This window comes from Chelonia mydas, chromosome 5 (assembly GCF_015237465.2).
Source record: "Chelonia mydas isolate rCheMyd1 chromosome 5, rCheMyd1.pri.v2, whole genome shotgun sequence".
Classification (NCBI taxonomy): domain Eukaryota; kingdom Metazoa; phylum Chordata; order Testudines; family Cheloniidae; genus Chelonia; species Chelonia mydas.
The window spans coordinates 132,386,881-132,413,495 of record NC_051245.2 but is presented as its reverse complement, the minus strand read 5'-3'; the positions used below and the strand labels follow the sequence as shown (position 1 = coordinate 132,413,495).

At 45.7% G+C, this 26,615-nt stretch overlaps 2 protein-coding genes across 11 annotated transcripts in view; one reads left to right on the top strand and one right to left on the bottom strand.

Moving 5' to 3' along the window:
- Positions 1–13,992, bottom strand: part of TSTD2 (thiosulfate sulfurtransferase like domain containing 2) — a 40,892-nt gene extending 26,900 nt beyond the window's left edge. For 4 of the 7 annotated variants that reach the window (XM_043547661.1, XM_037902391.2, XM_043547662.1 and 1 more), the window contains exons 1-6: positions 13,662–13,992; positions 9,385–9,593; positions 6,243–6,571; positions 5,016–5,124; positions 2,498–2,623; positions 356–461 (exon numbers count right to left, since the gene is read on the bottom strand). In XM_043547661.1, coding sequence (XP_043403596.1) covers positions 356–461; positions 2,498–2,623; positions 5,016–5,124; positions 6,243–6,571; positions 9,385–9,593; positions 13,662–13,992 — 1,210 coding nt within the window. Of the gene's footprint in view, positions 1–355; positions 462–2,497; positions 2,624–5,015; positions 5,125–6,242; positions 6,572–9,384; positions 9,594–11,910; positions 13,508–13,596 lie in introns of those variants that run through there. The other 3 variants (XM_037902393.2, XM_027820390.3, XM_043547665.1) reach the window with 3 other exon arrangements.
- NCBP1 (nuclear cap binding protein subunit 1) overlaps positions 13,873–26,615 on the top strand; it is a 59,321-nt gene continuing 46,578 nt past the window's right edge. For 3 of the 4 annotated variants that reach the window (XM_037902388.2, XM_037902385.2, XM_037902389.2), the window contains exons 1-6: positions 13,879–14,024; positions 17,248–17,336; positions 19,254–19,354; positions 20,927–21,083; positions 21,562–21,669; positions 23,283–23,404. In XM_037902388.2, coding sequence (XP_037758316.1) covers positions 13,991–14,024; positions 17,248–17,336; positions 19,254–19,354; positions 20,927–21,083; positions 21,562–21,669; positions 23,283–23,404 — 611 coding nt within the window. In that variant the 5' untranslated portion in view covers positions 13,879–13,990. Of the gene's footprint in view, positions 14,025–17,247; positions 17,337–19,253; positions 19,384–20,926; positions 21,084–21,561; positions 21,670–23,282; positions 23,405–26,615 lie in introns of all 4 variants that reach the window. The other variant, XM_037902386.2, reaches the window with a different exon arrangement.

Genomic DNA, 26,615 nt, shown 5'->3' with positions numbered 1-26,615 from the left:
TACATCCTTTCTTGCCCTGGATGACTTTTCAAGTGTTATGTCAGACTCAATGACCTTAACTACTACTAATTTGGGGAAATGAAATGGATAGCTTACTCTCTCGCGCTGCCAAAGCAGCTAAATATTGTGCAAATCAATGACCTGATCCAGCAATTTCCCTATGAAGGGAACCCCCATTGCAAGCACGGCAGCTCCCCTGGACGTTTTCTAACAATGCTATCTATGCTTTTGTCATATCCTGGTTACTGGGCGAAGATGGTGTTCTGTTGACAGTGCATTACTCTCTCATTTACCTCACAGTTCAGTTCCAATCTCTGTTATTAACAAGTTGTTATTGTTCATAAAATTAATGTACCGGTTTCTTTGTAGGAGACTTTGTTTGGATTGATGCCCATGGGTACGATCTCTTCAAATACGCCAACTCGAAAGTCTGGGAAACAGTGAGCTCCTCCAGCACTGCTCTGGGAAATTAAAAATAAGGTCATGCCACCAAAGAGACACCTTGCTGTCAAATTAAAGACTCACCAACAAATGTACAGATCCCTTCAGACTTGTTGAGACTCCACTGTATTTCTAGTTTCTAAAATCATGTGAGATGTCAATACAAGCAAGTCGCTTTGGGGGGGACTGGATGGCACGAGGGATTGGTGATGGCTTCTCTCCGTTCAAGGTTGCCTCTCTGAATCCACCAGAGAGGGGTGGTGGTTTCAGTCCAGTTCCCAGTGGACAGTTATTCAAATAACTGTTTAAAAAAAAAAAGTCAACTGGCCTCTAATGGCTGCACCATGGAAACTGAGCCAGCCACTCCCTGCTAGCAGCAGTTCCTCTTGGGCAGAACCAGACCTGTTAGCAGGCAGTAGGGGGAGGCCTGCCCTGCCACTGGATATGCTGAGTCTATTTTGTTGATTAAAGAAAGGTTTTGTTATCTGGGACTGGCAAGCTGGGACCTTTCACCAACACTAAATTCACGTCAAATTTAAAAGAATAAACAAAATTCCCTTCTGATCTCTGCTCTGCTGGTGGGTTTGTGGCTCATTGCAATCTTCAGCCAGAACAATCCCTGACACAGAGCACCGTTTGGCCTGGTGTGACTGTATGTAATTGCAATCTGCAGTGATCCATGAGGCTCGCTGGACCCTGATGTAATGCATGAAGGACCAGCCAGATTCAGGGTTTTACTAACAGCAATGTGCGTGCAGGAGGAGCTCTGTGTGTGAAAATTCCATCCTGGGTGGGCAGGTGTGAGAACGTGCCAATTGCACATGCTGGTGTTTGAGCTGGGAGAATGCGATGCATGAGTGCACATGTGCAACTTTGCACATACACAGGTGAAGACTTTGCTAGGGCCCTAATGAAAAAAGTTTAAAATCAGCACTAGACTTTTATAAGGACTTTTAGTTTAATGATGCTCAATTATTTCATCTGCTTGTCTTATTTACAACATAAAAAAGTTTTCTCACTAGACACGAAACTATCCACAGGACAGTAAATAATAATAAAACAAAACAGTTTATCCACAAATAAACTGTTCCTTGGGCCAATACTGCAGGAGCTGAATTCCTTGTGTTCAATGTGGATTTTTAGTGCAGTAGAGGGATGCTACCAAGAAGTAACATTTATTTCTAAAAAAGAAAAGGAGTACTTGTGGCACCTTAGAGACTAACCAATTTATTTGAGCATAAGCTTTCGTGAGCTACAGCTCACTTCATCGGATGCATACTGTGGAAAGTGTAGAAGATCTTTTTATACACACAAAGCATGAAAAAATACCTCCCCCCACCCCACTCTCCTGCTGGTAATAGCTTATCTAAAGTGACCATTCTCCTTACAATGTGTATGATAATCAAGGTGGGCCATTTCCAGCACAAATCCAGGGTTTAACAAGAATGTCGGGGGGGGGGGGGGTAGGAAAAAACAAGGGGAAATAGGTTAGCTTGCATAATGACTTAGCCACTCCCAGTCTCTATTCAAGCCTAAGGTAATTGTATCCAATTTGCAAATGAATTCCAATTAAACAGTCTCTCGCTGGAGTCTGGATTTGAAGTTTTTTTGTTGTAATATCGCAACTTTCATGTCTGTAATCGCGTGACCAGAGAGATTGATTACACGCGATTACAGAGTAATCAGATTACTGATTACAGAGTAATTACAGAGTAATCAGTAATCCTTACAGAGTAAGGAGAGTGATCACTTTAGATAAGCTATTACCAGCGGGAGAGTGGGGTGGGGGGAGGTATTTTTTCATGCTTTGTGTGTATAAAAAGATCTTCTACACTTTCCACAGTATGCATCCGATGAAGTGAGCTGTAGCTCACGAAAGCTTATGCTCAAATAAATTGGTTAGTCTCTAAGGTGCCACAAGTACTCCTTTTCTTTTTGCGAATACAGACTAACACGGCTGTTACTCTGAAACCTGTCATTATTTCTAAAAGAAATTCTGAGGATGAAAACAAACATTGGAGTAAATAATAACTGTATGTGGGTCCCTTTCTCTTACCTTGAAATCCTCTCTGCACAAAATGTTTTTGAAAAGAGGATGGGAAAGCATTGCCTCTATATAAAGACTGGTAGCTACTTTGCTTCCACCAACTGTCCCATTAATGCCTTCTGAAGCAATGCGCACCTAGAAGCCAGAAAGGAAAACTAGATTTAAGATCTAGTCATAATGCAAACCAATCAAAACGAAATTAATGAACCAGGACCAGCTGGGAATGAGAGGAGAGTTGTAGAAAAATCTTCAGGAAAAGAGAAGTGGGGAAAAAAACTATAGTGATCCTGAATGAGAGAGGAGAAGTGCAGCAAAAGAAAAACTGCAAAAGGTAGGAATTGTTCTATGGCCAGTTTTGCTTTGTACTCCTAAAAAGGATAATGAGGAAGTCAGAAAACCTTGTGCAGGAAGCAAAAAAAACAATTACCAGTAAGGGGCAAATTTTGCAGTAATTAGTCAGACACAACCTCCAGTGGGAGTTTTAGCTGAGTGAGGACTGTGGTATTAGTCCCAATAAAGCAAGTCGAAAGAAAAGGCGAAAGTGCCTGTGTCGCAATGAAATCTATCCAACTCGGATGCATCACAGCTCGACCAGTAGAGATTTTTTTTTTTTTAAGTGAAGAAAATCTCAGAACGTATGGAAGCAAATTTTGACTACATCGAGAGAGAGAGGAAAAGCATGCAGCTGACAAGGGCAAACGTAACATCCGTCTTTGAGAAGGAAGGACTGAGAAACTACCAAGTAAAATATATGAACAAAGAAAGGGAAATGAATGAGTCAGGGCATTTCACTGTGGTATCTAGGAGCTGCATAAAAAAACAGCAAGAATATAAAGGTGCTTTCTCTCTCTCCTCCTGGATAGAGGAGCAGGACTTTGTCTATGAAGGACTTTTGGGTTTATTGTGTTTTAAACACTATCAGTTCTGGGAAGCATTTCATAGGCCAGACATAGGCTGATTTGTGAGCTCAGAATACTGTGCCGTTCTGGCCCCAATCCCTAACGGTACAGAAAAGCTAAAGAAAATACAAAGAGGGGCAACAAAAATTATGAACAGAGTGGGGACGAGAGACTGAGATAAAAGGACATACCGTAGAACCTCAGTTACGAACACCTCGGGAGTGGAGGTTGTTCGTAACTCTGAACAAAATGTTGTGGTTGTTCTTTCAAAAGTTTACAACTGAAACTGGCTTAATTCAGCTTTGAAACTTTACTATGCAGAAGAAAAATGCTGCTTTTAGCCACCTTAATTTAAATGAAACAAGCACAGAAACAGTTTCCTTACCTTGTCAAATCTTTTAGCTGTCCCTTTATTTTTATTTTTTGGTAGTTTACATTTAACACAGTACTGTATTGTATTTGGTTTTTTTTTGTCTCTGCTGCTGTCTGATTGTATACTTCTGGCTCCAAATGAGGTGTGTGGTTGGCTGGTCGGTTCATAACTCTGGTGTTCGTAACTCTGAGGTTCTACTGTAGTCCATCAAAAAGAAGTGTCAGAGGTCACGGACCCAGTTCATAAATAATTTCAAGGGAGCTAGACTACACATGTCTGCAAAGGAACTATTTGTACTCTAAGAAGACAGTAGGACCAGGAGCAAAGAGCTGAAGCTAAGGAAGGAAGAGTTTAGGGTAGGCACTGGGGGAAAGACTGTAGGAGCAATGGAGCAGCAGAACAGAGTAGGAAGGCAGGTAGTTAGGGCACCATCACTGCAGATGTTCAGGACAGTCTGGAGAAGATGTTCCTGGGTATTATCTACTGTTGCATAGTGACTAATCCTACAAAACGCAGGGAATCAGGCTGGATGAGCCAAGCCCCACCCAGACTGGAAGGGTTAATGTGCTGCGGTGAACTAAATCAGCCCTGCCTTTGCACTGCTCGGAAGGGAAGGGCTGAAGAGGGGAGAGCCTGCTCAGCGGGGGAGGAACACAGATGGACGCCCTGCATGTGGTAACAAACGCAGGGCTAGGACTGAAGCCTGATGGAACCGCCCTGGCATGGGACTATGTGGAGGGACCTGGGGACCTGGCAGGGGGTGTCTCACCTGAAGGGGAAGTACAGCGCTTGAGAGCTGAGCCCAGAGGGTAGATGGATGAGTAACTTTAAAGGGGCTGAGAACTCCCCTTTATTTTGTGTTTGTGACTTTGGACTCTGCTAGCCCAGAAGGGGATTGAGCTTCTGTAGTGACCTGGTTGGAGGGCTGAGCCACATAAACCTCCAGAGTGGGCAAGAAACAGTAGTTGGAGAAACTGAGGTAGAGGCAGGCCTGCAGTACCATGCCTCACCATGAGGTGATGGACTGGGGCCCCTAATGTCTGTGAAGTTGTGAGACACAAAACCATGCCTGACAATAAACAATCCTCTCCCTTATGCGGCTCTCCATTGTACAGTTCTCTGTAACTTGTTAAATGCTCTGCTCTCTCCCCCAATGCAATAGTGCCGATTACAGCCTGGCTCTCTGGGGCACATCATTTCTCACTAAACAGAGACAAATATGGGGAGGGGAAACAGCCACTCCTTAAAGACTTACCTTGCCAGTGAGATTAAGGTGCTGGCACAGGGACTTCTGCCAAGCACAGAGCCCCCCTGGGTCTTCCACCTCACAGTAACAGTAATATAACAGCACTTCTCCCACGCCACTGCCACAAGCGCCGCCAAGGAGAACAAACAGGAAGAGTATTTTAGATTCTGCAGCACACAAGACTATGCAGTTAATACAGTGATTGGTGTCAGACAGGGAATTCATCCTTAGAGAACTGGCCATTTTCCTCCAGGCTGTTGTCAAACGGTTTTGTGGGGCTATGCTGTTTATTTTCATTTACTTCAAGAAACGGAAATAAGTCAGACGATGCAGATCTCCATATCCCTAGTTTTTTCTATAGTGGCCTTGCCAATGCTGACAAAAAACTAACTAGCCCTGAATGGCCTGTCATTGCCAGTAGCTCATTCCTCATTTGCATTTGAGAACCAGATTTCTTTAAACACATGCAACGCGAGGACTCGTGTTTTCCAGACATGTCAGAGGCTCCTTGAGGACTACGGCTGAAGTTTGAAAACTAAACTTAAATTTGAATTAGCCAAGTGAAAAAAAATCCACTTCTTTTAAATGGCCAATCAGGGGCCAAATTCTAAGGTGGTGTAAGCTGGACTCTCTTACAATCAGTAAGACTCACGTACACCCACAGACAAATGTTATAACCCACAGGCTGGAGAGCCAGGAGAGGATGACAATAGAGGGTAGCCTGCATATTCTCACCCTCTCCTGCTAGTTGCTTTCCTTGAGAGATGCCTTTTTATGGCCTCTGAGCGTGTGAGTTCCTCCACCCCAGGCCTTCTTCGACTCAGTGGGGAAAAATACAGAGATGGGGCCTCATTCTCCACCGCCTTGCACGGTGTGCAGTCATTTACGCCAGTGTAAAGCGGGGGTGAAATGCTCCCAGATCAGCATGGTGGGGCTTCACACTCCCTTCGCACAGGTCAGAACGGCTGCACAAGGTGCGTTTAGTCAGTGGGAATGAGTCCACGGGGTTCTAGGTCACAAGATAAATCATAGGGGGCCTAGAGGGATGAGATGAAGGTGGGAAGTTGCATCAACTAAGGCCTTGTCATACACAAAAGTTGCATCAGTTTAATTAAAACTAACTTTAAGTGGCTGTAGTTAAACTGGTGCAAACAGTGACATGGATGCCTTTACATTGGCTCACCCCAGGCTTACAGTGAGAAACACAGTTTTCATATTGTTGAGGCAATTTCTTACCTTGTCAGTTCATCAAAACTAATGTGGCTTGTGTCTGGGAGCCTATCAGAGAGCTCCTGGCTGTTACAGGTGGGACCGCTTAGCCTATCTGCCTCGTCTGCAGAAGCTGGGTTACTTGAGGTGCTGGCTTCAGCAGCCAACTGCTTTAGAATCAAATCTGTCTGCTGCCGGATGTCGCTGGAATGCTGCGTGGCGACATGTATGTGAATGCTGGTGAGGTCTTTAAAGGTTTGTCTGCAGCATTTCCACCCCAATCCTGCTCTGCACATGGCTGGAGGGCAGCTAGCTGTTGCCGGCACTTCCTTTGCTTTGACAAAGAGGGCAAATGCCTGCAAGCATTACAAACACTGTCAATTAGGCTTTGGTTTCTTCCTAGATCCTGTCACACGACTCAAGACTGGATGAAGGACAAATCCCAGTGATGTGGTGCTTTTAAACAGGTCGCCCAGTTACTGGACAGGGTGTTGGGGTAAGTAAATACCCTGGGATTCCTCAGCAATGCCATTTCTCATGATGCTGTCAATCTGCCCTGCCAAGGCTCTTGGTTTCATTAGAAACAGCTACCACATTAACCCGCTGGGGAGTTATTTTCCGGGCCCACCCTCATGTGCCATATTGGGAAGCTTTGTAGTATAGGCCCCAAACCATGACAGAAACATAAGCATGTCCTCTTCTTTTGGGGACACTGTTCCAATGCTGCCACAGCACCCCTCATCAGTCCCCACGACATGCACCTACAGCCCCCGACAGAACCCCCGCTGCCTGCCTCACGGAAACATGCTGCTGCCCAGGACACGGGCTTGGAACGGTATTTCCGTGCACTCCAGTGACCTCAGCATTAACTCTCCAATTTGTCATATAATCACAGCAAGTGGATACACCAATCAGCAACAGCTCTGCAGTTTCCAGCCCCATCCACCCGCTGCTGGGGTAATTAAGTCTTATGTTTTAAATACAACCATGCTCTCCTGTTCATGGGCAAGCCCCTCAAGTACCCTGCGGTTCTTGGGACATTACACATTTGGATGGCGGGTCCCACCATCCTGCCACATCCCTAAAATGTCCCACATCTTCTGCCCCCACCACCTCTTGCCTGAGTGCACACAGCTGCCTACCGCTGAGTCCAGTTAACTCCACTGTCAGGGTGGCTGTGCCTGCCCTCCCTACTGCCTGGTCCCTGTCTGAAGTGTACACTTCCACCAGCAGCCCCCTGCCTGAGCCCAGGCAACAAGGGAAACACATGCTTACCTTCCTACTGTGCTCTCCAGCATCACCTGGAGGATAGCAGGGAGGTGGGATATGGGGCAGACTGAGGGAGGATGGGAAAGGGGAGAACAGTGGCATGATAGGGGCTTAGACTGCAGAGGAAAGGGAAGGAGAATGAGGTGTCACTTCAGGAGTCACAACCCTCTCTGCCTCCTATTTTGGGGGACTCTGTCACACATGGCCATCTGGGGAGATGTGTACATAGATATGTGCATGGTGCCACACCACATAGTATGTACATTCAGCAACCCAGTGTGTCTGAGTAAGTGTAGCAGATGGTATCGGAAGATAGCCGGCAGTGCATGTCCTTGTGTCTGAGCAGAGCTGAGCCCTCAGCTGGGAGCCTTAAATATGCCCCCTGTAGCTTTTAAACGATTGTGAAAAAACCCACACTCCTCAGATCAACATTTTGATCACCTGCATTTGCTCAGTTGGAACAGGAGGTCTATGCTCCAATTATTGCTGAGGCATTCTCTGCACGCTTAGCTTTTCAGCACTGTTCGGTTTTACTGTAGCTAAGCGATGCAATACATTTGGTTTAGCCTTGGAAATATAGTGAGCATCCTTGCAGACCATCCTGAAATGTTGTTTCACATACAAACACCAGTTTTTAGGTACAAAAGTGGGGAATAACATTATTAAAACAAAACTATTCCTTTAATGTGTCATATTTCTGTCTGATAAGGAGTGTCTTTCTCACCCATGATTGTTGCATGCAACCTAATGATTAAAGACAAAATATTTCTCTCTATTTTGTCAGTGTATTTGACAGTACTCTGTGTAACAGTCTGTTTCACTATAATCAGTTGCTATTGTTTACTCTGGAGAGGCAGAATCACTGTATGTAAAGTGCATTTCACTGTTGCACCAGAGGACCCCTGACCGCAGTGAATGTTTGAGTCTTTCATATCGCAACATTAAAATGGAAATTTTTTAAAAAAAATAAGAAAATATTGCTCCACACCTGCAAAAATTGGCAGGAGGAATCAGAGGCAGATTGGAAACTTTTAATCAATTTTTTTCTTTAAACTGACTAGATTTCAAGTGGAGAGTTTCTCTATGTTTGAATTCTATGTTTCAGATTCACCTTTTCATTTATCCTGCAGCAGCAAACCGGTGACAGTTCTTTAACACACTAACATCCTCTCTTAGGCCCAATTCCACAAACATATGCTAAACTTTAAGCAAGAGTTTAAAATCCCTACCTATTCAGCAAAGCACTTAAATTTAAGCACATACTTAAGTGCTTTGCTGAATCAGGTCATTATACCAGTTACATCCCCATTTGCCCTAAAGCAGTGGTTCTCAACCAGGGGTTTGCATAACTCTGGGAATACGCAGAGGTCTTCCCGGAGGTACAACAACTCATCTAGATATTTGCCTAGTTTTACAACAGACTACATAAAGAGCACTAGCAAAGTCAGTAGAAACTAAAATTTCATACAATGACGTGTTTATGCTGCTCTATACACTGAAATGTAAGTACAATATTTATATTCCAATTAATTTATTTTATAATTCTGTAGTAACAATGAGAACATAAGCCATTTTTCAGTAACAAATGTGCTGTGACACTTTTGTATTTTTATGTCTGATTTTGTAAGCCAGTAGTTTTTAAGTGAGGTGAAATTTGGGGGTACACAAGACAAATTATACCCCTGAAAGGGGTACGGTAATCTGAGAGCCACTGCCTTAAATTTAAATATGATACTAATGGAGCCAAATTACTTTTAATTTATTACTATAACAAGAATTAAGAGTGTAGCAGGAATGAGATAGGAACACAGTAAAGCAAGTTCTGACAAGATAAAGAAATTGTGCAGTTGCATAACTTGCATTATGAACATACACAACGAAGTACTATACTAAAATGTACCTTCTTCTTTGCAAATGCATACTTCTTTCTCACACTGGTATCTGATTCCGCTTTGAGTTTGCTTTTCGCTGTCAAAGGAAGAGGATCTTTCAAGTCCAGATCTGGAAATCTTACAATACAGCACTCCACTTCTTCTCCTCCATCCAGCAGCACAGAAGAAGGTATCATTGCTGTGTCCCTGCAGTTAGGCATAAATCCTGTTGTGTGATCTAGGGAAGACGCAGGCAAAACACAGATTTGTATATATTCTGATCAAACATACACAGCAAACAACATATTATCAATACTATACATTCAAAATAATAAAAGCACACTAGAGACAGACATTGCTAAAGGCAGTCTTTGTCTTCGCAGCAAGAAAAGGAGTACTTGTGGCACCTTAGAGACTAACCAATTTATTTGAGCATAAGCTTTTGTGACCTACAGCTCACTTCATCGGATGCATACTGTGGAAAGTGTAGATGATCTTTTATACGCACAAAGCATGAAAAAATACCTCCCCCCACCCCACTCTCCTGCTGGTAATAGCTTATCTAAAGTGATCACTCTCCTTACAATGTGTATGATAATCAAGGTGGGCCATTTCCAGCACAAATCCAGGGTTTAACAAGAACGTCTGAGGAGGTGGGGGAGGGGGGTAGGAAAAAACAAGGGGAAATAGGTTACTTTGCATAATGACTTAGCCACTCCCAGTCTCTATTCAAGCCTAAGTTAATTGTATCCAATTTGCAAATGAATTCCAATTCAACAGTTTCTCGCTGGAGTCTGGATTTGAAGTTTGTACATTGGTCAAACTGGACAGTCTCTACGTAAAAGAATAAATGGACACAAATCAGATGTCAAGAATTATAACATTCATAAACCAGTCGGAGAACACTTCAATCTCTCTGGTCACGCAATTACAGACATGAAAGTTGCGATATTACAACAAAAAAACTTCAAATCCAGACTCCAGCGAGAGACTGTTGAATTGGAATTCATTTGCAAATTGGATACAATTAACTTAGGCTTGAATAGAGACTGGGAGTGGCTAAGTCATTATGCAAGGTAACCTATTTCCCCTTGTTTCTCCGCCCCCCCCCCAGACGTTCTTGTTAAACCCTGGATTTGTGCTGGAAATGGCCCACCTTGATTATCATACACATTGTAAGGAGAGTGGTCACTTTAGATAAGCTATTACCAGCAGGAGAGTGGGTTTGTGTGAGGGGGGAGGAAGAGAACCTGGATTTGTGCTGGAAATGGCCCAACTTGATTATCATACACATTGTAAGGAGAGTGATCACTTTAGATAAGCTATTACCAGCAGGAGAGTGGGGTGGGGGGAGGTATTTTTTCATGCTTTGTGTGTATAAAAGATCATCTACACTTTCCACAGTATGCACCCGATGAAGTGAGCTGTAGCTCACGAAAGCTTATGCTCAAATAAATTGGTTAGTCTCTAAGGTGCCACAAGTACTCCTTTTCTTTTTGCGAATACAGACTAACACGGCTGTTACTCTGAAACCTGTCTTTGCAGCCTTTGTCACTGCCCTACAACAGCAAAAAAGTCAACCAGCAGCAAGCCTTAATCTTTTAAGAATTTAAGACTATAAAAACAGTGTTCACAGACGTTACCAGATAGCTGTCTGGAGATCTTTATGACAGGCTTTCAGAGACAGAAACTTTCAACTAAGTTCAGAACAGTAAGTCCTCATGATCTCTTCCTATCTCACAAAGTTTGCTGGGTAGCGGTATACAGAAATAATCATGGTTTCAAAAACCCTGACCAGTTCATTGGAGAGTGTGACTGATCCGTATGCTAAATACTGCATAGCAGGCTATGGATTTCCCTCTTCTCTCTGATCTTCCCTGGTAGGCAGATGGTTCTGCTCTCTCTGTACTGGAGGAAGCATGTCTCATCTCACACCTCTATCCTGGAAACACTTCACTTCAGGGACAATTTACAATTCACTATACAATTCACAATTTTACAGTAACTATACTGACAAAATAACAGTTATGAACTGCTCATCTTGATGGCGTTACTATTTGTACAAGTAAACCAGAACCATGTAGAACTACTACAATGAGAGAGAGAGGAAATGTGTCATATCTATGACACCAACATGCATGTACTTCTTGTGTCTCTAGCCTCCTTGTGTCCATCTTGCTCCTCTTCCAGAGCTTTCTACTGGAGTGCAACAAGAATTCAAGTTTTGCCCTGCCAGGGGATGTTCTGTACCATAGGGGACTTTCACGACACACACAGTATGAAATGCATTCAGTAGAGTTGGCCAGAAAAGGGAATTTCCATCCAGCAGGACATGGCAACATTCTGAAATTTGTTTTAGAACAAAAAGTCGAGTTTTTGAACATTTTCACAGAATGGAAATTCCAAATTTTTTTGATTCAGAACATTTTGTTTTTGATAATGTTGAAACACGATAGTATAATCTAAAATGTGAAATATAATATAGAAATATATTTAATGTATGATGTCAAAACAAAATATAACAAAACAAGGAAGTCATTATGAAATATTTTTACCTCACTGAAGCAAAATGTTTTGACATCAAATCAAGAAAGCCAAAATAATTTGACACTTTGCTGTTGAAAATGTACACGTTTCCCCAAAATGTTTTTAGACCAAACTGCATTTTTCAATGGAGAACTGTTCTGAGGGGGAAAAGTTCAACCAGCTCTATTTTTTTCAGTGAATAACATACATTGAACAGATTGAGAGACAGTTTTAAATTTCAGAGTAGCAGCCGTGTTAGTCTGTATTCGCAAAAAGAAAAGGAGTACTCCTTTTCTTTTAGTTTTAAATTTGTAATTCCATTTGCAGTATGAAATCCGAGAGGCCACTCCCTGAATAGTGTGAACGCTTTAAGGCAGGGGTAGTCAATAAGGAAATAAAAAGATTTCGGGGTCTGTTTGAAAGCATCTGGTGGTCCGGATTTGGCCCGCGGTCCACCTGTTGACTACACCTGCATTGAGGTATCATCTGGTTCCTGGTATGATTCGTTGTTCGATTTTTACATGACAACGGCATGTCCACGCTCTTACAGGCAACTGACTTTTCCTGGGCCCTTGGACAGCTAATTAAAGATTTACAAAGCCCAGAGAGTCTCCCACATGGATGCATTTGCATGATTGCACCCAAACTAGTAACAATGGTCCAGCTCCTCAATGGCATTTAGGAGCCCAGTTTCCAATCCTTTCAATCAGAGTCAGGTGCCTGAAGAGCTGAGAGGACTGGGCCAGGAGCGTTTCTGTGACAGCATTTCACGCGCTGACCGTGGGGTTCGGCTGTGTGGGAGCACCCTCCTGCGGTGTGTACCGCCCACCCGTGGCGGCCGCGGCCAGGGCCAGCGCAGGAGCCAGACAGCGCTCGGGGTGTCTAAACCCGCTGCGCCCATCCCCATGGGCAACAGGAACAGAAATGCTCGCACCAAACGCTATAAGGCGTGGCGGGAACCCGATGGTTGAGTAGGGTCGCCAACTCTGACTGAAGCTATTCCGGGAGACGTTCCCCCCAACACGACACCATGTCATTTTCTTAAAATCTCCTATTGAAATCTCGGGGATGGCGGTCAGTGGTCCCGGGGACATCGAAGCCGATTCCAGGAGACTCCAGGCCAAGCCCTGAAGTGAGCCCTCGGGCTCAGTCCGTCCGGGCGCTGGCGGGGATACGAGCGGCGTGGGGCGCCTGGGCCCCTGAGCGAGGGGGCCGTGCCCCCAGCTGCGCCCGCCCGCACAGGGCCCGGGGGGCTCTGCCACCTGCCTCCGGCCCTGGGCTCCCGTCGCCACCCGCCCCTGCCCCGCTCCTCGGCCCTGGCGGCGGCGCTGGCCTGGCGGGGGCTCAGAATCGGGCCCACCGGAGCCAGCAGGCGCGAGGACGCAGGCTTCGCTGAGGGCAGGATCGGGGCCTGGCCCGTGCGCCGCTGGGGGTCCCTCAGGATCGGGCCCGGGGCGCCAAGAGGCGCCGGCCGCACCCCCGCCGCTCACAGTTCCGGCAGCGACCCCGCGCCGGCACCGGGCCCAAGCCGCCCCGCCCGCCGCTGTGAGCGGACCCGGGCCGGCAGGTGGCCCGGAGCCCGCGGAGCGCCAGGCCCTGGGCAGACGCGAGAGCCGCTTCCCCTCCCGCGGGGTTCACGCCGCCCCCCCCGATGGCACGGGCCGCCCGAGCCCGGCCGACGCCCGCCCCGGGGCTCTGCGCTCCACGCGACCCACCGCGCCCCGCGCGGAGCGGACGAGCTGCCGCCGGGCGCTTTCCCGCCTTCAGCGGCTTCGCGCACCGCCGGATCGGGCGCTGAGAGCGCCTCGGGATTGGGCCCGTGGGAGCCGGGGGCGTCCCGGGCCGGGCAGGATCGGGCCCATCTTCCCGGGTTGCTGTTCCGCCCCGGAAGTGGTCCCCCGGCCCGGCCCGCCCCGGAAGTGGTCCCCCGGCGGGAAGGAAGGAAGGGCGGGCTGTGGGCGCCCCTCTCCCGCCGCCCTTTGCCCCGGAAGCAGCTCGCGGGCGCGGCTGGGCGGAAGCTGGACTGAGACGGCGCTGCCGGGGCCTGTGCTCAGCGCCGCCCGCCTCGCGCCGCCCCCCCGCCCCGCCCGCCCCGGCCCGGCCGCCAGCATGTCGCGCAGGCGGCACAGCGACGAGAACGATGGTGAGCGGGGAGGCCCGGCGAGGGGCGGGGGGCGGCCCGGGGGGCGGGGTGCCGCGCTCGGCCCGGCCGGGACCCGCGGGGCTGGGGGAAGCGCCCGGGGCGGGGCCGGACTCTGCTCGGCTCTCCCCGGGCCCGGCTCGTCCCGCGCCGCCTCCGAGGCGGACAAAGCGGGCGGCGGGGGCGGGGCGGGGCGGCCGCTGTGGCCGGGAGCGGAGCGTGTCGCGCCCCCTTTGCCGGCCGGGCTCTGGGGCGGGGCGCCCCCCCCCGCTCGCCGTGCCCCCCCCGCTCGCCCGCTCGCCCGCCGTGCCCCCCCCGTGGCTGGAGGGTTAGCGCGGAGCCTGGCGGGGCCGCAGCCGCCGCTCCCTCGCGCAGGGCGCCTGGGAGAAAAGGCCGCGAGCGCGCCGCAGCCAGGACCCGGCCCCCGCCCCCGGGGGGGGGGGGGGGGGTTACTTTGGTTTCTCCGGTGGGTGTCCAGGGTGTCTCCCCAGAATGAAAACCTGCCCTTAGCGATGCAGGCTGCTTTGTTAGAGTGTCTCCGTTCATTGCTCCTCACCCTGCTACAATAAATTGAGTGCATGTTTCTCTTTCCGGAGCATTAATTTGTGATCTTTAATGTTCTGGAAGGTCATTGCTTACAAAAATTAGGTGATTGCCAGTCCGATGGCATTGCCTGTTATATTCTCTTGATTTATGAAGTAGTGGACACAAGCTAGATGCCAAGAACGTTACTTTTGCTAGTCTGTTTCGCTTAATGGCATAGCAACAGCAGCTTTGAATAGCATTATACCCTTTTAAAAACATTTTAAACTGTCTCTGCTTCCACCTGCTTGCTGTATGTGGCCTGGTAATCTACATCGGGATCCACTAGTCTAGACCTGTGCAAAGCCGATCTGATTGCAGTGCGGGTGTGTATAGGCGCAGGGGAGCATGCTAGCAGATTGTCATTCAGGAGTTGAATATGGTGAATCATTGTATAGTAGCCTCAACCATCAATATGCTGGCCCCAGATGTCCCCTTCCTTCCCATCACCACGTAGTTTTTTGATAACCTGCATTAGATGGAGAGAAGGTGGAGAACAAAGGCTGAAACAAAGAATTTCTGCCAGCCTATGCTGAGGCTGTGTTACCAGCCACAAGAACCTTCCTGTCAGTCTCTGCTGAACCTGTCAAATCATGTCTTAAGGAGCTAAACCACTTGTACTGAGGGCCTACAGCCCACACCAGCACTAAGCACTGTGAAGAACTAGCATTCTGCTTCACTGAAAAGGAGTGCACGCTTAGGATTTCTTCCCAAACAGCATGGATCTTTTATCATGCCTGCAAACAAACAGGCGACCTCAGTTTCCCCATTTTGGTTGTATGTGCAGCTGCTAGGTAAATTGGTGAGATGACTGGATTCAAGTGCCAGCAATATGCAGATGACAACCAGCTCTACCTATTCTTCACTGCATACAGCCATGCCACTATTACCAAGATAGTCCAGTGCTTGGTGATACGTGAACAGCTGGCTGAAGCTGAACCCAAGCAAGACAGAGTATGGTGTTCACTATGGATAATTTGCAGCCGGGGGCGATCTTTTTGTTAAAGATACACACTCACAACTGATCAGACTGTCAGTCTATAGGTTAGCGATGCTCCTGGATTCCTTGCTGACACTAATACGATATACCTGGACATAAAGCCATCAGTCCACCTAGTAGAGAATGCTACAACACAGGTTACTGGGGGCACATTGAACTTGTCCTGCACTCTACACTGGCTTCTTAGAGAATGTCACATCAAGGTCCTTTATCTTGAAGGTGCTTAATGACATGCGCCCAACATGTCTAAAAGATCAGCTAAAAAGCACAGGCATGAGAACTGTGGTTAACAGCTTCACTCCCTTGGCACACTAGAATTAAGAATTTTATTAAGATTATGTTAACCAGAAACTGTACCTTTTTTTTTATTTTATAAGGGAATAAGGTACAGATTATCAAGGGGTACAAAGTTTGGTTTAGGATCAGATGGTGTAAGGAATACATAATCTGCAATATCCCCAATTGGGGGTAAAAGGTTAACAGGTCAAAGTACCCTCATATCTCAATGTCTGTATGTTGTTCATATAATGGCTACGTTCAGGCGTGGAGTATGAGTGGATACCATGATGAGGATGGATTGACCCTCATTTGGTGAGATCTAATGTTCAGTGAGTTTATGGTTCCAGTTCATATGGTCCAATGGAAAAAGTCTCTCGGTCCCGTTCTTTACTACCATAAGGGGAAGATTCATCTGTGCAGGATGCAGACTTTCTCAGTGGCCAGTTCCAGGCTGGTCACCGAACTCCCATAGGAACTAAGGACCATTACAGACTTCACTACCATTGCTCTAGCTGCAAGGGGCACTGTTTCCACCTTGCCTTCTCTACGACCAGTGTGCAGCTTTTTAAAACAGATTAAACTCTACTAAAACAAAGTACACGGTATGTACAGTTCTTCCCGGGGGACATGGTGAGAAAATGAACCACATGTGATATCCATCAGTCATGTCGCTTAATGCCCTGGTAATGACAGTGTGATAAGAACGTATATAGAATAGAGGCAGCTTTTGGGGCATATATGGTTAACTTGGTGCAATCCTACAGACAGAGAATCTACTGCTTTTTCTAGCAACATTTTCAGCTCTGACCTGAGCACTGAGTTTAACTAAAATTGACTCCAAAAGGTCTTTAGTCCTTGCTTGCTTGTCTAGTCTTTTTTCCAAAATAAAAACCATGATAAGTAAAAGGCTATATGAGCATCTTTGCTTAGGCATGTTCTCATGTTATCTTTGGTGCCAGATAATCCCATATGGTATTTCGGATGAGCAGTACTTAGGTATTGCTAACTCTATAACATGTGTTTAGCTTCACTCTACATGTATCACCAATACTGTATCTTGCCACTTTAGCAGAAATACACTTCCAAAAACTTTTTTCAAATAAGAGGATGAAAAGGACTTGAGTAGCTGTGAATAAAATGTCTACAGAAACTGGATATGTTTTAAATAATGTTAGCTTTGTTTTTCATGTTTGTTGGGTCTGTCTTAAATAATGGCAATACCTGAATGTCTTGTGGGTAGTTTTTTATTATAGTACAGAACTGGAACACGAGCAGAGGCTGACAGAATTATTCAGAATTTTTTTTTAAAAGCAGTCAAGGAATTATTTAACTGGTATTCTTGGTTTCATGAATGTATTGAAACAGGAGGACAACCTCACAAAAGGAGGAGAACGTCTGAGCCATCTGAAATTGAAGAGAGACTGGAATCTTTAATATGCAGAGTGGGAGAGAAGGTAAGAGTAGCAACTTCTTATGACACGTTGGGCTATTGGTTTTGAATCCTTGGATGTAAGAGTTTATGCTTCTGAGAGAGCTCTGTCTACTACAGGGGTGGGCAAACTTTTTGGCCCAAGGGCCACATCTGGGTATGGAAATTGTATGGTGGGCCATGAATGCTCATGAAATTGGGGGTTGGGGTGCAGGAGGGGCTGAGGGCTCTGGCTGGGGGTGCAGGCTCTGAGGTGGGACCAGAAATGAGGAGTTCAGGGTGCGGGAGGGGGCTCTGGGCTGGGGCAGGGCTCCGGCTGGGGGTACAGGCTCGGGGTGGGGGTGGGGGGCTAGGGATGAGGGTTTGGGGGTGCAGGAGGGTGCTCCGGGCTGGGACCAAGGGGTTTGGAGGCAGGGAGGGGGATCAGGGCAGGGGGTTGGGGTGCGGGAGGGGGTCAGGCGTTCAGGCTGCAGGTGGCACTTACCTCAAGCAGCTCCCAGAAGCAACAGCATGTCCCCCATTTCACTCCTATGCGGAGGGGCAGCCAGGCAGTTCAGCATGCTGCCCCATCTGCAGGCGCCGCCCCTGCACCTCCCATTCACCATGGCTCCCGGCCAATGGCAGCTGCGGAGCCCCTCGGCTGACCCTATGCATAGGAGCGGGAGGGAGGCATGCCGCTGCTTCCGTGAGTCGCACAGAGCCACAGGCAAAGTGGGGTAAGCCGTGGGGCAAGCCCCGGACCCTGCTCCCCGGGAGCAGCTCAAGGGCCGGATTAAAATGTCTGAAGGGCCGGATGTGGCTCTCGGGCCATAGTTTGCCCATCCCGGTCTAGAACATGAATTGAGACTTTTCTATCAGTGCTTAGTAGTGTAGTCCTTAATCTAGTGAGTGGGTGTTGAGTGGGAAAAAGATATTGATGGAATAAATTCAAAAAGAGAAGTGCAGGGTTTTTATTGAGGGACTTTGATGGAGGGAAGGTATAAACAAAATATAGGATAAGAGGAAGATCCCAAATGCAGGGGAGACTGCTATGGATGGGAATCAAAAAGTGAGGGTGGACAGGGAGAGAAGGGGAAAACGGGAAATACACTGAAGACCGCTCCAGAAAAAGACCAGTTTATTATAGAGAAGGAAAAAATGGCATGAAGCCAGGTAATGAAAGAAGGTATAAAATAAGTAGTAAGTAGGACTGACTGGTTAGAGTTTGTAAATAGTAATTTAATTTTAATTTCACCCAGTTTTCTATACATACTTTAATTATATTCTGCTAGCTCTAACTGGATACTACTCCGTAGATATATTGCCTGTTGAACACTGGTGAAATTATATGAATAGTATGTTCGCTAACTTTTCCTGCTGCCCAGATTGCTGAAATAGTAAAAACCTTAGAAATGCCTTTGTGGAAAGCTAATTGGCAATGTTCAATTAAATACAGTGCACAACTGTTCTGTTTCTTTAAATGTCAGGGGGCATAGCAGCACAGGTATCTCACTTGGAGGGTAGGCCCCTGTATGTTTCAAGACGCAGACTATAGATACTGAAGGGATCTTTTTAGTTTTTCTCTTTTTAAAAACATTTCAATGAGATTAGGATGGTCCTCCCCCTTAATATATTTGCAATAGATTTGGAGTAACAAAGAAATAAAAATGGACTACCTTCAACAGTTCTGTGTGGAATTCAAGAGGTATTGCTCACTCTCTTGTCTTATTACTTATCTGCTGTCTACTTTCAGCAAACTAAAAACATCTTGTGTAGCCAGATGAAATTTGAAACTCACTCCCACTAAAAAACAAAATGCAAAATTTTATTCTTACCCAGATTTATCTTTTATCAATAAGAGCACAATAAAATAGTCTTCTATTCAAACGGTCTTGTTACTGAAGGGTTGGCTGGCTATCCCTTGATTTGGTTGTGATGGGTTTCTAATTATCTCCTTTCTTAGAGTACTTCTTCTTTGGAGAGCAACTTGGAAGGCCTAGCTGGTGTCTTGGAGGCAGATCTACCGAACTACAAAAGCAAGATATTAAGAATTCTTTGTACAGTGTATGTATGCAAAAGATTTGTGGAGCCAGGTGATGATGTATTATCTACACTAAATGCTTTTCAAACATATATCACATATTTAAAATGTTCATATGAAAAGCTCATACATTACTGACACTTCAAATTGGCAACAGTAACAACTGGAGGGAAAACTAACATACTGTGTATGCACACTACATTCTCTTAAGGACGTAGTCTGCTCTAAGAGCAGTTAAGCAGACAGAGAGTCCCAAACCTACTCCCCACCACGGGAAGCCATCTTTCATTATTGGTAGTGTGGGTCTGCAGGGGAGGGCCTTGATGCTGAGCCACCTCAGATGAAGCTGTCACTGATGTCACTTCTGGCCCTTGGTGTTGCACTTCTTATACTTTCTGTATCTTGTGTAAGATGAGGTGCTAAGTTCCAGGGTAAGTGAAATTAGAATTGAATGTGTGGTCAAATGATATCACAGCCATGCTTTTCTGAGAATTGTAATGCAAGTTTCAATCTTAGTCAAGCAGTTAATTTGCTTCCCACAGCAGTAATGCACATGTCAGGGTATAAAAGCACACATGAATATAAAACATAGTTAAGGAGATGACCTAAAATTATCATCGGAACCATCCCTTTGAATTTCTTAAACACTTTCCATTTAAAATCAGTCATGTGGATGCAATAGCCTTTTTATGTTTAAATTTTAAATTTAAATATGCAATGCAAAATGGTGTTAAGTCTCTTATGTATTCCTGATGTTTCTCTGTATTTAAAGGAATTACACAAGGGCAAACAAAAAGTACTTGTTTAGTAGGGCATACAAATCTTCACAGCCTCTAGCTCTGCAACTGCTTAGTCGTATTCATATAAAAATGTATATGAAAGGGGTGAGAAAAGAAAGTGTGAGAATCATTATTTCTACTCTAGTTTAGTTTTTTAAAAAACCCTACATAAATTGTTTTAGGACTCTATGATCCTAAAATCTACTTCGACCCTTTCAAGTTCAGCTGCTGGTTCACTAAAATTAAATTGTTTTGGTGTGAATCTTCTGTAAAATGATGCTTTCTTGTGGCTTTTAAACTTCAAAGCCTCTTTATAAAATAGTCCTCAAAACACCTCTATAAAGTGTTGTAAAATTTCCAATAAATGCCATTCCAGGCTCTTATGCCATTTTTATTGTCAATAACAACTTCTATCCAATTCACATTAACTTCAACGTGAGACAGAGGCTACCGCTGACGGATATTAATGCACAATTGCTGCAGGCTTTAGAACCCAGTAGTTTGAAACTTTAGAACCCATCTAGTTCTCGCCCACTGGAATGAATTGAAGGGAAAATATTTTGAAATTGAATTTAGTAGTAGTTATATTCTCTATAGGATTGTAGTTTAAAAACATTGGAGAGTATTTTTCAGAGCAAAGTAAACAAATCTAAAGAAAAGTTAGTGGTCTGGGTTGTACTTCTTATACTAGAACAAGAAATAGATAAGTTTAACCTACCCTATCCAGAATCTGAGATGTTGTATAATTGTGGCAGGTGGCATATGACAGAGGTTAACATCTGATGCAATATTCTTTCTTTTCTGCGTTTAAATCAGTGCACGTCTGTTACCCGAAAAGCTTACTGTTTACACAACACTAGTTGGGTTGCTGAACGCCAGGAACTACAATTTTGGTGGGGAATTTGTAGAAGCCATGATTCGTCAGCTCAAAGAATGTTTGAAAGCCAATATGTATAATGAAGCTGTGTATCTAGTAAGTATTTTTTCACCTCTTATGCGCCTTTCCCCTTAACCTGATGTGCTGTTCCTGTTACACCTGCCAGAAGCAGGGTGTCTCTAATTGTGATCCTGTGGAAACTGGTCTGTTCTAGTGTCAGCATGCAGTATTCCATAGATGTACTAGGAGAAGATCTGAGGTGTTCAAGAGATTTTATCCTCCCAAAAGAAATAAAAATTTTAATTCATTCTTTTAGAGAGTGAATATTATTACATAGTTTAAGGGGCAAGGCTTATGAGTTGTTCAGGGAGGGACTCTTTTTACCCTGCATGCTTCCTTCGTGCTACTTGGCGAGTGCTAGTAACTTTTTTTGGCCTAGTAGTTTGTTTTAGTAGCTGAATGAATATTTATATTTGTTGTCGGGTCTCAGATTTACTACTTCAAACTTGCCGAAGTTCTTGCAAGAGAATAGTTTAAAAATGTATAACATCAGAACTTTTCTTTACCTCATTAGGTTCGTTTTCTATCTGACCTTGTTAATTGTCATGTAATAGCTGCGCCTTCAATGGTAGCCATGTTTGAGAACTTTGTGAGTGTGACTCAAGAGGAAGACGTGCCCCAGGTAATACAGGAGTCTTTACTTTGTGGATGACTTGCTATTCCATCAGGAATTTTTCACAGCCAGGCACTTACAGTACCAGCAATGTAAGGGGTAAAATGGGCTGGTGCAATGGTAAATTCCCCAAGTGGGTTGCTGACTGTAGTTCCATAGTCTGGCTAGAAGGTAGCAGTGGCAGCTGGAGAAAAAATAAATTCTTGGCCCTTCTACGGTCGGTCAGCTCAGGCAGCTTTCTTTACTTTCCAATTTGGCGTATACGTAATCCTCAGTGAGACTCTGCCAAGTGTGTGTTTTGAAACTTTAAAATACTGATCTAATCTGAAAAATGACTCTAAAAATGGCTTTTGTCACTCAGTGACTTTCAAATTAATTATGACCCAATTTTAGAAGAAAAACGTTTTATTTTCTAACTGCCAGCCATGCAGATCCACCATGGTCTCTGAGAGTCAGACTGTGAGCTTTGCTGCTTCTGCATCATCATCAGTAGTGTAAAGATTCTGCAGGCCAGATGAGGGCCTTAGGGACACCCATGCAATTCCATTGTCTTTAAACAGACTTTTCACATAAACAGAAAGTTAGTAAACAATTGTATTGATACAGAAGTCATAATTGAGTACAGGTCTCGTCTTTATGAAAGTTGGCAGATATGCTTTTGAATGCACCCGTAGGGGAGAACTCATGACGAAAGAGCCCATTTTTACAGACTATTTCTTTAAAGCATAGTTCTGTTTTGAAAAGCAATTGTCAATTTCAATTTGAACTAAAATTTTAACATTGTTAAAAACTAGGTTTTTTTTATAATGAGATCCTGAGACTGTGTTAAAAACAGACAATGGAATTTTATTATGCTTTCCTGCAGTGTTTGAAACAACCTGTATGTCAGTGATTGGTTTCACTGGCCAAAGAACACGCACAGTGGCAAGTAAATTGATTTTTAAAAAAAGTATTTACTGCTTCTAATCTAAAATATTGGTAAGAGATAAAGATTGTTTCGTAGTAAAGTCACAGCTGACTGCTCAATCATTACAATTAATAGTGCTGGTGCACAGTATTTTTGCCGTACCAAGTTAAGTGTGTGTGCAGTGTAGTTGCACTCATGTCAGTCCCAGGATATTAGCAAGACGGGTTGAGCAAGGTAATATCTTCTATTATCTAAATCTTTTAAGAAGTTGGTTCATTTAAAAGACACTACCATGACCACTTTGTCTTAATCTAAGTGTGGTTATCCAGATACTTAATGTCATGAACATGAACATATCTCAAAAAGAAAAGGAGTACTTGTGTACTTTGTTAGTCTCTGAGGTGCCACAAGTCCTCCTTTTCTTTTTGCTAATACAGACTAACACGGCTGCTGCTCTGAGACCAATGAATGAATCTGGTATCCACATGCTGAAATACATTCACGCTTTCAAACGCAGAGCTGCTGAACACACCTGTGGGTACTGGTGGCTCTGCGAACTAGCACTGAAGTATAGTTGCACTTTTCCCTCCATGGTATTCAAAGGATCTTATTCTTTCTAATCCCTGTCAAGTAAAATAGGATGTTTCTTGAGAAATTCCTTGTTAAAAGTATGGAACTTAATTTTTAAAAAAATTTTTGTCCTTGTTCTCTGCAGGTGCGATGTGACTGGTATGTGTTTGCGTTTCTGTCATCTCTGCCCTGGGTTGGGAAGGAACTGTATGAGAAAAAGGACGCTGAGATGGACCGCATTTTGTCCCAGACTGAAAGCTATTTGAAGTAAGACTACAGCCAACATCAATCCCCTCTTCCCTGATACCTGGTGAAATGTAGAATAAATAGCTTTGCTTATTGGTGATTCAAAATTAATCTAAAATTGTAAAACCTGATAATTCTCAGAAGTCTGACACAGTGAAATGGCATAGATTGTGGGATTTTTTTAATACTAAATGATTTAAGCACCTCTTTCATACTAGTTGATGCTCCAAATTTTTTCCAGTTGTCTAAAACTTGTTTAGCTTTTATAATGGTGATGCAAAAATGATAGAACTGTTTATTTTGGATTGTTTTGAGGGTTCCTTTAACAGCAGCTTATTAAAGATATAGGACTTGTCTTTACTGCAGTGTTAGCTTGTGTGGTGCCCCAACCCAACTCCTGTCCACATACAGATCTATAGCTTAAGTTAAATAGTGCTTTAAATTTGAGCTCGCTGGCCAGTTGGGCTATGGGTTGAAGCTTGAGTGCTGCTAACACTCAAGCTAAGGGTATGTCTACACAATATGAAAGTAGGTCGAATTTATAGAAGTCGATTTTTTAGAAAGTGATTTTATACCGTTGATTGTGTGTGTCCCCACACTACTGCACTAAGTGCATTAAGTCGCCCGAGTGCGTCTGCAGTACCGAGGCTAGCGTCGACTTTCGGAGCGGTGCACTGTGGGTTAGCTATCCCACAGGTCCCGCAGTCTCCGCTGCCCGTTGGAATTCTGGATTAAGCTCCCAATGCCTGATGGGGCAAAAACATTGTTGCGGGTGGTTTGGGGTATGTGTCGTCAGTCGCCCCTCCCGCCGTGAAAGCGACGGCAGACAATTGTTTCGCGCCTTTTTTCTGTGCGGGTGCCATACTGCTTTCAGCAGATGGTGCAGTAGGACTGCTAACCATCGTCATCATCCACCGCTTCCGCTGCCACTCTGCTCTCCTGATGCTATGAATCCACCTCGCAGGTCCTCTATATGACCATTGTCATCCACTGCTTCCGCTGGCACTCTGCTCTCCTGGTGGTCTTGCAGGGCCGCTTCCACTGCAACTCTGCTTGGCTGCTCGTGTCTTTCCATACCACGGCAAGCATGCAGTCCGCTCAGCTGTTGTGTCCTGGCAGCAGACGGTGCAGGAGGCCTGCAAAACTGGTCATCCAACCATCGCTTCCCCTGCAACGCTGCTCTCCTGCAGACGCCATACCAACGCAAGCATGGAGTCCGCTCAGATCACTGCGGCAGTTATGAGCATTGTAAACATCTCGCGCATTTATCATGCAGTAAATGCAGAACCAGAACCTGCAAAAGCAGGCGAGAAGGTGATGGCAGCACGCTGACGAGAGTGATGAGGACATGGGCACCTCTCAAAGCACGGGCCCCCGCAGTTTGGCCATCCTGGTGGCAGTGGGGCAGGCTCATGCTGTGGAACGCCGATTCTGGGCCCGGGAAACAAGCACAGACTGGTGGGACCGCATAGTGTTGCAGGTCTGGGACGATTCCCAGTGGTTGCGAAACTTTCGCATGCATTAGGGCACTTTCATGGAACTTTGGGACTTGCTTTCCCCTACCCTGAAGCACAAGAATACCAAGATGAGAGCAGCCCTCACAGTTCACAAGAGAGTGGCGATAGCCCTCTGGAAGCTTGCAGTGCCAGACAGCTACCGGTCAGTCGGGAATCAATTTGGAGTGGGCAAATCTACTGTGCGGGCCGCTGTGATCCACGTAGCCAACACAATCACTGAGCTGCTGCTATCAAGAGTAGGGACTCTGGGAAATGTGCAGGTCATAGTGGATGGCTTTGCTGCAACGGGATTCCCTAACTGTGGTGGGGCCGTAGATGGAACCCATATCCCTATCTTGGCACCAGAGCACGAAGCCGGCGAGTACATAAACCGCAAGGGGTACTTTTCAATAGTGCTGCAAGCGCTGATGGATCACAAGGGACGTTTCACCAACATCAACGTGGGATGGCCGGGAAAGGTACATGACGCTCGCATCTTCAGGAACTCTGGTCTGTATGAACAGCTGCAGCAAGGGACTTACTTTCCAGACCAGAAAATAACTATTGGGGATGTTGAAATGCCTATAGTTATCCTTGGGGACCCAGCCTACCCCTTAATATCATGGTTCATGAAGCCGTACATAGGCAGCCTGGACAGTAGTCAGGAGCTGTTCAACTACAGGCTGAGCAAGTGCAGAATGGTGGTAGAATGCGCATTTAAAAGCACGCTGGCGCAGTTTACTGACTCAGTTAGACCTCAGCGAAACCAATATTCGTATTGTTACTGCTTGCTGTGTGCTCCACGATATCTGTGAGTAAGGGGGAGACGTTTATGGCGGGGTGGGAAGTTAAGGCAAATTGCCTGGCGTCCGATTTTGAGCAGCCAGATACCAGAGCAGTTAGAAGAGCACAGCAGGGTACGCTATGCATCAGAGAAGCTTTGAAAACAGTTTCATGGCTGACCAGGCTACAGCGTGACAGTTCTGTTTCTCCTTGTTGAAAACCCACCCCCTTGATTCACTCTACTTCCCTGTAAGTCAGCCGCTGTCCCCGTCCCCCTTCAGTCACCGTTTGCAGAGGCAATAAAGTCATTGTTGTTTCAAATTCATGCATTCTTTATTCATTTGTCACACAAATAGGGGGATAACTGCTAAGGTAGCCGGGGAAGGGGGAGGGAAGCACTGGGTGGGGTGGTGGATGAGTGAAGGACAAGGCCACGCTGCACTTCAAAACTTATTGAATGCCAGCCTTCTGTTGCTTGGGCAGTCCTCTGGGGTGGAGTGGCTGGGTGCCCAGAGGGCCCCCCGCGTTCTTGGGCGTCTGGGTGAGGAGGCTATGGAACTTATGGAGGAGGGCGGTTGGTTATACAGGGGCTTCAGTGGCGGTCTGTGCCTTTCCTGCACATCAACCATATGTTGGAGTATATCCGTTTGATCCTCCAGTAGCCTCAGCATTGCATCCTACCTCCTTTCATCATGCTCCCGCCACCTTTCCTCCTGATCCCGCAACCTCTCCTCGCTCCAGCCATCTATCCTCTCGCGTGTCCCTCCTGTCCTTGCGTTCATTTTGTACTTTCCTGGACTCTGCCATTGTCTGCCTCCACACATTCTGCTGGGCTCTTTCAGTTTGGGTGGACTGCATGAGCTCAGAGAACATTTCATCACGAGTGCGTTTTTTTCGCCTTCTTGTCTGCGCTAGCCTCTGGGACAGAGATCCTAGTCACAGCATTGAAACAT